General features: G+C 40.9%; 1 protein-coding gene across 1 annotated transcript in view; it reads left to right on the forward strand.

The window, feature by feature from the left end:
- LOC109313479 (dynein heavy chain 5, axonemal-like) overlaps window positions 1-14,887 on the forward strand; it is a 275,004-nt gene that overhangs the window by 239,947 nt on the left and 20,170 nt on the right. Inside the window, exon 73 of the mRNA XM_019540081.1 lies at window positions 2,380-2,512. Within this exon, the coding sequence (XP_019395626.1) occupies window positions 2,380-2,512 (133 nt within the window). The remainder of the gene's footprint in view (window positions 1-2,379; window positions 2,513-14,887) is intronic.

Below are 14,887 nucleotides of genomic sequence, written 5' to 3' on the forward strand. Positions count from 1 at the left end.
GGCCGTCTCTGAGGTGCCCAGTGGAGGGGCCGTAGAGCCCGAGGGGACCCTCGGGGTGCGGCGCGTGCCCATCCGTGTCATGCCTCTGGTAGGCTGGCTACACTTGGGGCTGGCTATTGCTGGGGCGGGGTCGCAGGTCGTAACTCCCTTCAGTTACGTTACTGCACATGTATACATTTATCAAAATGTGTGACTGTGTATGCATGTTTATTTCTAATGGAAAAGAATTCCCAAATCCTGAGCATAGCTTTGTGTAGAAAGTGGAGCTTGTGTTGATATAAAAATAGTTGAGAAGACACTTTCATTTTAAGTGCAGACACAGGGGGAGTGGTGTAATTAGGAGGTTAGATTGGGTTAAAAATAGCCACTTGATTTTAAAACAGTCTAAAAATGGCAGAAACCATTCTAAGATAGACCTTGATTGACATAGACTCAAACTTAATACATTTAGGTTCGACTGGTGCATTGAAATTCAGTATAGTTACCTGCACAGCCCCAGGGCTGGGAAAGCCCAGTTGCTGGCCCAAGTCTCAGGGCTGCGCTTCTTGTACCTGTCCCCCAGCAGCAGGCTTTTTTTAGTCCCTGAGCCCCTCATCCCCCTGAAGCTTACCAACCAGCCCCCTCCAGTCCCTCAATTGCTGCCTCAGATTTTGCCCCCCACCCAATTCCCCCAGTTTTATCAGCATTTGCTGATGCTAGGAGCCAAGAAAGTAAGTATCGGTGCAGGGAGGGACAGGGGAGTAGGTTTGCCACAGCGTGGGTCAAGAGATTAAACATAGACCCTAGTCACCTCCCTAAGATGCCCTCTACCCCCTCAATCCTGTCTGATCTTCCTGGGCCCCAGAAACCCATTGCACATCCCACCTGCCCCCCCAGTCGCTCCTGTAGATCCCATCTGCACACCCTATCACTGCTGTGACTCTCACCTACCCCCTGATCCTTCATGCAGATGCCACTTACACTAAAAAAAAAAAAGACTTAGTTTTTCAGGTTGAAAATAGTGGGCCAGAATTTTTGCTGTCCCTTTTCTATTTGGAATATTCTTCTTGCATGTTCTTGTACTAGACCTTTTCTTTTGGGTACTGAGGCTAAACACCAAGTGAATAAAAGACAGACAAGGTATTTTGGGTAAATCTTTTATTAGACGAACTCAAATCGTTGGAAAAATTCTTCTTTGCAAGCTTTTGGGTACCAATACCCTTCATCAGGCTGAGGAAACATCTGCAGTTGGAGTGAAAAAAACCCACTTTTTCCTTTGACTGTTTTAGAAAACGAAAGAATAACAATTTCTTATGAAATTCCTATAAGACATATGCTTTGTATGGATCATTTGTGAAGAGAAAAATAGGGTTTATTCACAAAATAAATTATCCCCAATAAATTATATTTTCTCAGCATTAATTTTAAGTGCTCTAGCTTTAGCAACTTTTAGTAATTTAAAAAATGAAAAGAAAGAAAAAGCACATTGACTTACTCTGTAGGATGAGGTGTCAAATTACAAAGCATTAGTTTAATCTGCTGGCACCTATTCCTTGGATGACTTTTCTGTTAAACTCAAGTCTGCATATGATTAGAATATAATGAATAACCTCCTTAGTAACTGTCCTCAAGGCGAATACTACATAAAGTTAAAAAGAGTATTTTCAAAGGTCTGAGAATGAAACCTGAGAAATGGAGTCTGTCAGTGTCAGTGCATTTAATTTGCTTGGACCTTCAAGTCTCCCAGTTCATATACAACACTACCATTCCTTTTGAAGAAGACTGCTGCTGGATATAATGTTAATGTCATTTACAGTAGCATTTACTTTATCCTTAGTGCCTTCACAAAAAGCGTAAATCAGCAGGTAATGGACTTTTGGCCTTGACAAAGTAACACCCACAGGATTGGATCAAAGCTTGACTTCTGATCAATTTCATTAGAATTATCATGCTATCTGCTGTTGGCAGAAATAGAATTACCAGGTCTGCCTATCCCTTATCTTATGCAGTAATAATTGTCTATCAGAATAAGGTCCTAAATTTGCGGTGGAAACTGATTTTATAGACCATTTCTGAAAGTTTTATCGATACAAAAGCATCTCAATTTGAGCCTTCAGTTTTGTATGAGAGACCTTGTTTTGGTATCTGGGAATGCCCAACATTACTCTGCACCAAGGCCATCTGTAGAAAAATAAAATGACTGTGATGGGAAGCCACATCCAAGTTATTTTAATGAGAAGGAAGGTGGATGTGACAGGAAAGAGTACAAACTGGAACTGTAGTAGAAAGAAATCAGCCTTCAGTGTGAAGAATTAGATGTCAGTGATCATGCAGAAAATATATCTTGATAGGACAGATATGCCAATATATTTATTATAATAGTTGTTTTGTTTTGTTTAGGTAAAAGCCCAGCTTCAAAAGATGGGAGCCATTCAACCCATAAACATATTTCTACGTCAGGAAATTGACCGAATGCAGCGGGTTCTGTCAAGAGTCCGAAATACCCTGACTGATCTCAAATTGGCCATAGATGGTAAGGGCATAACCATACAACATTTACAATTAAAGGATGATGAAGATGATGGTGTTATCAGTTAATAATAGTTCTAGTGCAAGTGTCACTTGATTGCACTCCCTAATTGACCTCAACTTCTAGTGGTTTAAAAAATCCTGACCCTGTACTGCTAAACCCATATAGATCGCCACTGAAGACAGTGCGTCTCTGCAGAGCAGTACTGCAGTGCTCACAAAAGATAAATTGCTGGACAAGGGGCACAAAATGTATGCCAGAATGATTTACTTGAGTGAAATTGAGGCATAAGTACGTACAACAATGCAGAAGAATTGTTACAAAGTTGCAGAGTGGGAGAAAAGCGTTTAACAAGCAAGGAAGAAAATAATACCATATTTACTCAAACCCAAGATGAGGTTTTTTTCCCCCATTCAGCATGGAGGGAAAAACCCCTTCACAAGCCCTGTGTCAGGGCCAGAGTCAAAGCTACAGCAGCCACCTGACCCCACCCCTACCTGCCCTATGCAGCCTCTGCCTCCCCCCAACTTCCCCTCAGTCCTTACTTCCAGGCATGGTTCCAGCTCCAGCTCCATTCCCTCCTGGGGCACAGAGCATATGGAGGCTTTGTCCCCTACCCGGCCAAGCAGCAGCAACACATCTCCTGCCCCGGGGCACTACTAAATGGCCAGGCAGGGGCCACACTTCCATGTGCTCTGTGCTATACCCCAAGAGAGAATGGAGGTGGAGCTGAGTCTGATGGTAACAAGGGGGAAGGAGGCACAAGCTGCAGTAGGGGCAGGCGCTGGGACAGATACTGGGGAGTGTTGGTGGCAGAGGGAGAGGTGACAGGGATGCAATCAAAATAGGGGGTGAGCTGCAGGGGAAGAAGTGGAGGGAGCAGAGGGCAAAGGACCCATCTCCTTCCCCCCTTCCCTCCCCACGCCCCCTGTGGTCCACTCTCCTGCTGCTGCTTTCCCCATTGTAGCAAACTGGCAGGGTGCAAATTTAAGGCAACACTCCGGTACTTAGCTTCTATACGTGGAAAATTATAACAAATGTATAATTTTCCTGTGTATAGCATCTAATTATTAGGGAGCCATCTTAAATTCAAGGTCATGTTGGATTTGCATAAAAATTGTATACATTTTTCAGATGAGATTTGAAAAGGTGATAAAAGTGTTTATAACCAAGAACGATGATTTTTAATTGAATCTTAAAAGAATGTGGGAGTCACTCAGCATTAAGATAGTGGGCTTCAGCATTTTAGAGCAAGGAGTGCTCCAGCAATTGTAAATGGACTTAGAGTGAGTCAGAGTGAAAGGAGGTGAAGGTATGAATGCTGGCATGTGCAGTGGCAGAATAAAGACAGTGGAATAGATGGTTCATGTTCCCTTCTGTTCCTTTCCTCCCACATTCTAATTTTTCCTATTTGTTCTAATGTAAATAGCTATCTTGGAAGAAAATATTAAGTTGCACATCCAGACTAACAAAACAAAGCTAAGGAGATTTAACAATAAATGAAAGTAACACTCAAAAAGTTCCATTTTGCTGATTAGATCTGACCAGTTCTGCTATGCCCTAGATCAACAGAGGCACAAAGTTTTGCGGAGACAGCAGATTCTACCCTACAGGCAAAGAACTGGAGTACTTCAAATGAGCCCCTTTAGACGAGTAATTACTGCCTGTGATGCGCTTACTTTCATTGCTGGTTTTCAAGCTCTTAACAGCAAGGCAGTTAGCTTCTATAAAGAGAAGCATTTTTTCCCTTTGTTCAAAGGTCAGAATCAAAAAGGATTTTTTTCCTCTCATTTGCATGGTTCACTAAAGCAACAATAAAAGCGTCAGCAACGTCATGGATATAATCTAGAAAAAATGTTCATGAGTATTGCATACAAAACTGATTAGATTCCAGACCCTTTAATAGCATGTAGTGTACAAGATGGTACCCTCTTATTGTAAATTTTGAGCTAAATATTTCCTGATATTTGTGGGAACAATCCATATTTTAAGTCAATAGCAATTGAGCAGATACATAACCAAGGGTAAAAATCAGTCTTTTCAGTGGCATGACTGATATGTTTAAAGTCTGAGAACATACAGTACTCCGCACTCGTTATGTGGATGAGTAACAGTGTGTTTGCACTTAATATTCAGTTTCTTAGTGTATACAGTCCGATATCAGCTGTCTTATCAAGTTTGTGCTGTGGTTGTGTTCAGGCCTTTTAAATATGATAATTTCTGAGGTAGAGGTCAGGTAAGTACAGTAAAAAATCACTTTCAAATCAAATTTGGCAATGAAAATAATAATTGGAATTAATAGATCCCAGCAGGTTCATTCTGTCAAGAGTGAATACTATAACTCTTTCATTTGGCAGCATGGAAGGAATATTTAGCTGTTCTGCTTTGTTCAAAAGAAAAGTGAAAACTGAAACTCTATGACTCTGTACCCTCACCTGAACTTCATGGGTGAATCAGAACTGCACCTTCCTCCCAATATTGTACCCATTCATTGTTATAATGGCTTAATTCAAGCTTCCTTTTCATAGAGAAGTAGGACTGCAAGGGATCTTCAGAGGTCATCTAGTCCAACCACCAGCCAGGGGCAGGATCATCCCTATGCAAACCACCCTATAGAAATCCCTTGTGTAACGTACTACCATTGGTAAAACTACACAGTCAATCTGGACACAACCACAAGGTGTAGAAATTTACTAACAAGACCATAAATAATAGTGTAGAGCAGTCTCAGCCTCCAAGGACAGGCTGATAAGACTCTGCAATGACCAATTCCTATTCACTTTGAAGTCTGAAGTAAGCAAAGATATAGTTTTTCTCCCTATTAGTTAGCCTTTCAAAACAAACATGTAGCCAAAAACCAGTTTTGAAACAATTAAGAGTTTTCTCACACTGACCTGATATCTTGTTTTCTTATACAGTGGAAAATTCCCACCTGCGCGCGCATCTTGTCTGTAAACTATAAATCGCCTCTAACAGTTTTATTCGGGGCCTCTGAGCTCGCTCGGGGTGCCCAGCATGCTGAATAAATTTTGAGACTGACAGTGACTCTGTGTCTTTGGGAATAGCTCCGCAAGGGGTCACAAACTCCTCAACAAAGGCACCCTGACCTGTTACAGGTAAGGCAGGGAGACAAACTTTACAAGCAACCTTGAGGTTCGAGGCATTTCATACTCTGCCCTGGCCTTTGAGTCTGAATTCCTTACCTGAATCCATTATTTTAGTATTCCTGTTTTGCTGGTGCAGTTACTTTCAGCTAATCTACTGTTTTAGGCAACTAATATACGTAAGAATGAATCCCATGTTTTTATTGGTATTCAGTTTGATCTTTTTTTAATAGGGTTGGAACATTTAATTTTGTCATTTGTACATGAATAAATACATTTTGGTTTGGTTTGTTTGCTATAATATATAGAGTGGAAAATAACAAGTGCAAGCTACTCCTGAGTGGAGCTGACATGCAGCTGGTTGGAAACAATGTGGCATGAAAGGACATGGACCATTCCACTCCTCTCCTGAGTAGGTTGACTATATTATTTTGAAGGAAATTTGGAACCAGGTAAAGAAATCCAGGACAGGGTAAGAAAATCTGGGAAGGGGGCCCAAACACATGCACAGACCCCATGGCTCCCAGGAGCCCTAATGGCAGGGCAGGGAAGAGCAGGACAACGCAGAGGCCCACAGCCAGCTCTATCCCCTGCATGCAGAGGTTCGACCTGACTGGGAGAGGCCTCTGTGTGGTACCCCCTGGCTTTGCCAGTCTGCATTGCTTATCCACACAGCACCTTCCCTCCTGCCAACAGCAGCCACCTGGGACTGCCACACAGCCCGGCCCTCAGCAATGGGCATAGTGGCAGGGCATGAGGCTGTTGGCAGTGAGAGGCCATCCCAGCTCATCCCACATAGGTGCCCGAGCCCTGGCCCCAGTATCCTCCCCCGGCCCTCCCACCCTGGCTGATCCCTGCTTCAGGCAGGAGGAGCAGTGCTCAGTTTAGCCCACCCCCACCACTCTCCAGCTGCTGCTCAGGAGGAGCCAGGCCAGGCACTTGCAGGCAGGTAGCACCACCAATCTGCGACTTTTGCTTCCAATTTAGTCAAGTAGCTGGGATGCTGGGACAACCTATGAAGTCCAGGACTGTCCTAGCCAAAACAGGAGTATGGTTGCCCTATTCCTGAGGGGTCCATTGGGCAGCATTCAAGAGGGCAGATGCTTCTCATGTTGTCAGCACTTATTGAGCAACCTTTCTGTTTGGAGGGGACTTACCTCCCAATGATCCGTGTAGATCCAGGCATTAGCTTTCTTTGTCCTAAGGGATAATTTGAGATTAAATTGTAATTATTAGATTTGTAGCTACACTTGATACTCACTGTTATGTTCTGCTCATTAGAACTGTTTTAATTACTTATTGATTGCCTATATTTATTTCACAGTTGGAATGATATATAAATGTGAAAGCAGCAGTGAAGGCTGTCCTCTTAAGCAATTTAAATAGGCTGTGTTTTCAAAATGGTATGCTGATTTCAGAGGACGTGGGCATTATGTTTTGAAGTGTGTGTATATTTCATTTTGAGAGTAACTATAAATGGGTCAACCAACTCCACAGAGCCAGAAGCTCCAAACTTCAAAGAAACTCCAGTCTAGGTATGGAGTCAGACTTTACAAGTTCATCCCTGTATTCATGACAGAACTGTGATTTGGGGTGTTAGTATGCTATGCATGTACCTTACTCAGCTCCGGTGAGAGGACAGAGTTCTGTGGCAGAGAGAATTAATGGTGTAGCTGTGATTTTACCAGCCTCTTCCATTTATAGTGATATGTTAGATTCAGCAAACTGCTTTAAAAAACAATTCCCACACCCTGTTAGAGGTTGCTGGGTGAAAGAAGGCCCAAAATGAGCTGTCTTGTTGATGTTGCGGCCTGTACTCCTCGAGTTCCCATGTACAGCAGCAGGAATAGGAGCTGATTTGAGGGAGCTGGAGTATCACTTTCACAAATCAAAATGACGGGAACAGGATTTGTTGAGGGTTCCCCCGACCCTCGAGCAGCTTCTGTAACGCCAGAAACAAAGGTAGTGTGTGAGCGCGGAGAGAGACATGCTAGCAGCAGTAATAACTGAGATCATAGTCCCAGCAAGGAAAATAGATGCAGCCTTTTATTTTGGATTTCTCTCATGCTGTGTTACCTACATAGTACTCCATAAACAAAACTCTACACTTGCTTTATTAATATTTCTCACATTCACTTTTTGTCATAAAACTCTAGCCATTTGTCATTTATTTCTTTTATCTTACTACTTTGTGCTTTCATAGTAAACCTTTGGAACTGCTGACTTCATGAAAAATAAAATGCATAAAAGCTATGCAGTTGGCCTTAGATTTATTATCCCTTATGTCTTTCATGTGTCATATGATCACAGTATCTGCATAGCTATTTCCACAGTGCTTAAACTGTTAGAAGAAAAATACTTTTCTTCTTAACATATGACTTCAGAATACTACACCTCCCCTGAAAAGCTTTTGCACAACCTATAATAAATTAAGATTTGTTTCTGCAGCTAGCTGAATCTGGGCTGTTCTTCAGACTTTATAATATTAGTAGTGCAAGTACTGTGTAAACACCTGCAGCATAAGCCATGAGACCTAAATGGAAAGCAAGCAAAAGAGAATTAATGGAAATTTTGACTTCAAAGTCACTGTGACGTTCATTATGGAGAATTTCTTCTAGACTTAAACACACTTCTTATTATAACTACACTTTTGGCACCCCTAATTTTAGGATATCAATAAGCAATGTGCTAGTATTCTTTAATCATAAATTTATGCCAGCTTGAAAAGTTTGAGAAAATGCAAATAAGGATACTGGCGAGCAAAAAGTGATGCATTCTTAGATACGTTCCTAATTTTTTTGGTCCCATATAAAGTCAGAAAAGGCTTGGTGTGGAAATCCCAAATTTGAGATAAGAGTTTGAGCTTGGTAAATAGTGGTGCTTTTCATTAGTTTTCATAGGTTTCTGTTTTGGACTTGACAAGTTATTAAAAGCCATTTCATCATTTGATTTGAGTCTTTGTTGTTCTGTGTGGTGGAGGCTGGCTTGTAGATTGGTTTTAAGTGTTTCATTACCATTGTATCAGTGCCATATATGAACCCTAAGGTGCACAGTCAACATGTTGAAATATCTAGGACCTTACATTAAAAAATAAGTGTCATGAAGAGTTCCTCAGGTATGTGGGTATACAAGCTATCATTTTTCTTCTTGAAAGGCCGTGACATTGGAAGAAGTAGGCAAAAGAGGCTCTGAATTCTATTCCCATCTGCAATTTCAATGTAGTGATGTAATACTCTGCACATAGCATTTTACAAACATGATTTAGTTTGTCCTCAGATTATCCCTACGAACTAGGCAAATAATTGGACACTGAAGTTAAATTGGGAAAACCTGACACTCATGGAGCTTATCATGCTTACACATATAAACATGGCCATGACAGAAGACAATTCAGAACCCTTTTTCTTAACAGCTAGCTACAAAGATGAAAAAGAGCCCTACTGCAGCCAAAGCTAATAATATTTGTGCTTAGGTCATTTGATTCATGCAATGGGGCTGAAAAGTCCTAGATTCTTTCCTCGCTGATGATCCCATAGATTATATGGGAGATACAGAAGGAGACATCAGAGTAGTCCTCTCCTAGAATTTTATTTGGAAATGTCTGGAGGATTTCAGTAAAGGCAGTCATGAATTATAGCAAATGGAAAATCTATGTTTGTTAGACTTTTTTGGGAAAAGTCTAAAGTCTCTTGCCACCTCAGAACTAAAAATAGCTTGGTTCAGCAACTCTCAATTTGTTCTGTTCTCTTGATTCTGATGAAGCCAGGTTCCTCATTCTTTTCAAAATTAGATTAGTTGATTTTTTCTTTATTAAGAAGTGTATGCATACTAGGTAAAGTGATGATTATCAAAGACTGCTCAGAAGAAACCTTACAAACTTTGGACAAACCAAGGGAAACAAAAACAACTTTTAAATAGTTTAAATCCTTTTAAACAGAGTGTCTTTACAGAGTTCTACTGGCCTTGCTTGGAATAAGATTTTTTTTCATTTTTGGGTTGGCAAATAAAATATTGGTACTAATTTTCTCTTTATTACCAGTCCTGATGATAATATGTTGGTAAACAGATTTGTTTCCTGAGCTGGTAAATCTTCCAAACAATATGCAAAGCTACTTTGTATATGGCCTTACTGAATTGTGTATATGGCTATTTTGAAAAACGATGCAGAATTCTGTTTCTGCTAGTTGTTAACCAAACTGAAGTTTGATACTGAGTTACCTAACTAAAGCATAGGAGCAATTCTGTGCCCCATTTTAGGAGTAGGATCTCCCTCCATAATAACGCATGTCTCCCGGTTCCTGTAATGGAGGACCTGGGTGAAATGGAATTCTACCCTATGTGTATTATTTTTTACATATGTCACATTCACCTTAGGTTGTCTGATGTTACCTGACTACAAGGAATTAAATCAATAGAGTCCATTAGGGAAGAAACAAAAAGAACAAAAAATTACAACAAAGACAAGTTACTGTCTAGAAGAATCCCAGAAGTCCTTGAGAGATTAATCTGGACTGGAGGGAGCTATAAATTGTGAAATGTCACCGCCTGGGTCCAGCCAGATTCTTTCAGTTCCCTTTTCTCATGTTGACGTCTTGCATCATTTGGGATAGTACGCTATTAAAGGACCTAGGGTCTAAAACAAGAAAGGGTGTTCAGTAAGTTGCCAGCGGCTGCTCAGAAAATTGTACTGACAAAGATGCAAGCAGATACACAAAGCGCATACAGATTACTTTTGCAAACCTAGAAATGGAGGTGACTGGACTGGAAATAAAAGTTGCAGAAGATATTAAAATTTAGGTAAGGAGAAATATTATTTAGGCTTCTTGTTTGCATCTTTCTACTGCCTTCTCTTTGCTGTTGGGTGAATAAATAAGGCTTGTGTTTGAAGAAACTGTTTTTGAGTTGCTTTAATCAGCAACCCCCATAGGCTCCAGGAGGAAGAGGGCTCACTCGGTGTTGCTGGGCTGGTAAACTAGGGGCCCAGAGCACCTCTTAAAGGGCAGTAGGATCCAGAAACAATGTCAGATAGTCAGGCCTCTTACTTGAGTTGTGAACTTGAGAGAGAGTAGAAAAAGTTGACAGTGTTGACTGTGTGGTTACTTAGTGCTGGAAGTGTTTGCAAGAACTCTATAAAGCAAGAGCTTTATTACCAGCTATGCATAGAAATAGCATGGTCTTCACAACACCTCACACAGACCTTCTGGGCATGTCTACATGTACATTAATGTGCCATAATGATGGCGCATGAAGTTTAGTACCTGTAATAACAGTTACTAACTTAAAGTGCTATAATTGGTGCTCCTGCACAACAGCACTGGCACACATCTTTTGTGTGACACTAATGCACAGTAGACTAATTCTGTTGTGCCTTAGTGCATTAGCATGGCTTTCGCTGTGAAGCACTAACGTACAGTAGAATTAGTCTCCTGTGCTTTTAGCATCTTGTGTAGATGCATCCTCTGTGTGGGAAAGGCACAGTCCCTATTACTTGGCAGCAATATATGATTATGGAAATGAGAGGCTTAACTCTCTCCTCATGCTGGTTTTATCCCTGTCTAATTTCTTTGGCTGTTATTCCTGATTTATATCTATGCAACTGAAAAGAAAATCAGGCTCTAAGTGCAACAGTTGTCTGCAACAATACATAAGATCCCTAACATCTGGATATGATTTTTACATCTCTGGCTTGAATACAGACCTTCCCAAATGAGAGAAATCAAGTTACAGATCTATATCCAAACCTTTCTGTAATCAAAGTTATTCAGATCCAGCTCAGTATGTGGGTTAGGTAGACCAAATAGTAACAAGAGGCTACTGCTTAAAAATAATAGAAGTGCTAATAACATCTGGAGAAAGCATTCATACGGTTATGAGTCATTCTAAATTAAGATCCTCACAATAATTTAAATGTTTTAAAATGTAGTTTTGTAGCTGCTTGACATAATTATTTTAATTAGTGACAAACCTCTGCTATTAAATTGAACACCTACGGTAGTCTCTGTTCAGCACTTCAATGAATTTGGACACGCTTTGAGAATGAGATGGTATTAACTCAGGGCAACTGGGAAGAGGAAACCTGTTTTTAAAAGCTTTAATCTGTGTGCAAGAGAGTTGCTTACAGTTCATGTTATTTTAGAAACATAAAAATTTCCCAAAGTCTTTAAATGGCCTAACCTTTAGTCTATCAACTTCATATGGGTTTTGTTGCACCCAAGAAAGGGAACACCACCACATAAAATCCCAAAATAAGTTAGTTAAAAACAGTAGGCAAGTGAGGTTTGTGGAACATTATAGCTTGACACTATACAGTAATAGGCTATTCAGTCAGTCCCTTTATGGATACCTGCCCTCTGATTTTTTTAGGTAGTAGAAGTATATTCACTCAATAAATCATATGTCTGTGACGTATTTCTAAGGTATCCATCACAGTGTTGTTTGGGTGTGCATACATTCTGCAGGGTATTTGCTTATATTGCTCTCATTTTGTAATAAATTTAGTTTCAATGCACAATTTTTATTTTTATCAAAGCATGTCATCTGCATGAATGTACAGTATAACAATGCTACAGATGGCCCATGGTCTGCTAGGGTGCTAAAATTTAAGTGCTGTATCCCTGCTGCCAAAGCTGACTCCTACTCCTAGCTTATTAATGCAAAGTTGTAGCCAGGGCCAGGAAAGTGAGAACATCTTCTCAGCTTCTGCCATCCTTCTGTTGGGTTTGCTTCATGTCCTGACCAGAAGTCTGAGTGCCTTATGTTCAGCAGCAATTGTGAGTCACCATGCAGGGTTATTTTAATAGTGTTGCCATGTGTAACACAACACTACCTACCCCACGTGGTTTCCTTTGTGTGTCTTCATATCATGTCAGTGAAGGAGAGACTATTCCTTTAGTTGGGAGGCTTCAGCATGTCCCCCTTGGGTGGCATAGCTGGTGCCTAAAGAAGCTGGCAGTGGACAAGGGAGAAGCCCTCTGAAAGGTCCCCCAGGGAAAGTATACCCATAGGTCCCAACACTATCAGGGCCTAGAAAATTGAACCTCAACCCAGTTAAGGGGGTGTTAAGAAGGCTCACTACCTTTCCCTGTCCCAGAGTACCTGGCCATGGGAATTTGAAGCAAAAGTGAAGAGACTACAAAGATAGGAGATAGTGTTGTCTTAAAGTTCTTCTAGCCAGCTGTGTAACCTTGCAAAGTGAGTGCAGAGTCAGATTTCGAAGTTCCAAGCAAGCCAGAAGTACAAGATGGTCTGTTATCCTGACACCTCTTTACTGTCTGCTCTGAGCTTATATAGGCACTGTGAATGGGGCCTCTTCCTGAGAGATCATTGAGCTTGATTACCCCCATCTGGAGACTGGGCCTGGGACAGAATCTGCTCCAGCTGTGCCTCAGCTTATTATAATATGGTTACAGACTGGACACATGAAAGTGGATATTATAGACTGGGTGGGTTCACCCTGATGCCCAGACTTTTGGCTGTCACTTGTGTACTGCATCTCTGATGCATTGGTTCTCACAATTCTTTAAGGCATAATGGACCAATGTGTACCATTTCTCAGCTTTAAACATGAACACTGGATTGATTCAAGGGTGTTCTTAGACAGTGCATGTATTTTTTCCATTGCCTGCAGTACAGTTGCTCATAAGGGATTTTCTTGGGGAGCTAGTTATCATCAGACATACTGTATCAGCCAGGCCATCTTAAGCTGCAGACACACATGCACTTGGAGCAGCTTCTAAAAGGAACACAGAGTTTGTGCTCAGTAGGATGCATCAGCTGTGATGTTCTGGCACATGTTCATGATCCTGTAGGACAGTGGTGTGCCTAATTCAGTGTGTAGAGTTGGGGTTCCCCGCAGGTCCAGAAATCTGGCAGCACAAGAGTGGTGCCACTGCTCTCCCGATTGCAAACTTCCAGACCCACGAGAAGTCCCATGGGCCAGATGACACAGTTGTTGGCCAGATAGGATTAAGCACTCCTACTATAGGGTACAAGTGAGCTAAATCACCCTAACTTTGACAGAGTTAAAGCAATGTAAAAGTTAGAATGTTTTTGCTATACTTGTTTTGCTATAGTTACAGTGTGACCAGAAGTTTGTCCTCCTTTTTTAAAGCCACTCTGAGTATACATTTGTCCAGCCCCTCAGTTGTACCTTCATAATCATAGTATATCTGACATATATTTACTCTCTGGAGGACTCTAGTATTTGGAATTCTCTTATGCCATCTTTTTCATTAGTTTTCCTAGCTGCTTTAGATAGAAATGTTTCAGTAGCTTGACATTATAGCTGTAGGTTGTTCACGCTTCACATGATTCTAGAATTTTTTAATTTTGTCTACAATTTATACCTCTCTATCTCTTAAATGTTCATGTAATCTTTTGAAGTCTGTCTGTGCTGTAGTGATTCTGTTGGAAACGTCATCATTGAATGAACTTTGTCGGAGCATGACCCAGATGGATGAATTTGCCTGTAGCTTGAAGCATATGCCATTGATTGGTGGTATGTAGGGTTTACCAGACACAGGCTGATATATAACCTCTGACTTTTTAAAACTAATAATCAGTCCAACATGTGAGCATGTAGCTGCAATGCATATCTTCTTGAGAATGATCAACTGGGGCACAGTCATTACCCAGTGAAAACAAGCTTGTGTGTGTGCAAGCTTGTTTTCATTCACAGACATCAGGAATTAAATAGCTATGCATCAGTTCTGAATCTAGTCTGGATAGTTATATCAAGACCACAGAAAACAACTAGCAGTATGTGAACAAACAAGACACTAAATAGTATGGGTACGAGGGCACAGTCTTCTTATATGTTTGCTACTAGAAATGGCATGGACATAGTCCCACTTTCCATTACTCGTGCCATCATCCCATCATGAATTTGTCTAACCACTGTCTAACCATTACAATGTATATGTCAGGACACCCAGTTTTTCCAATTTTAGAAATTTCCAGAAGCCTTTTCCGCTGATTGTGTCAAATGCCTTTGTAAAATCAGCAGAGACACAGATTAAATTAGTATTCTGCTCTTTTTATTTCTCTTCCATTTTCTGTACAACAAAGGTTGGATATTTTTGCCTTGATCCTTATTTACTGGTGAGCAGAATTTCTCTGCAATACGGCAAGTGAAGAAGCTAAGTATGATGCTTGCAAGGATCTTGCCAGCAACCGTTAGTAAGGTGATTCCCTCATAATGCTCACACATGCATGCACACACACATACATAATGATGATGTACCTGGGGAGGAACAACCAGCACCATACCTACAGG

This window comes from Crocodylus porosus, unplaced genomic scaffold, assembly GCF_001723895.1.
Source record: "Crocodylus porosus isolate Cpor-Errol unplaced genomic scaffold, CroPor_comp1, whole genome shotgun sequence".
NCBI lineage: Eukaryota > Metazoa > Chordata > Crocodylia > Crocodylidae > Crocodylus > Crocodylus porosus.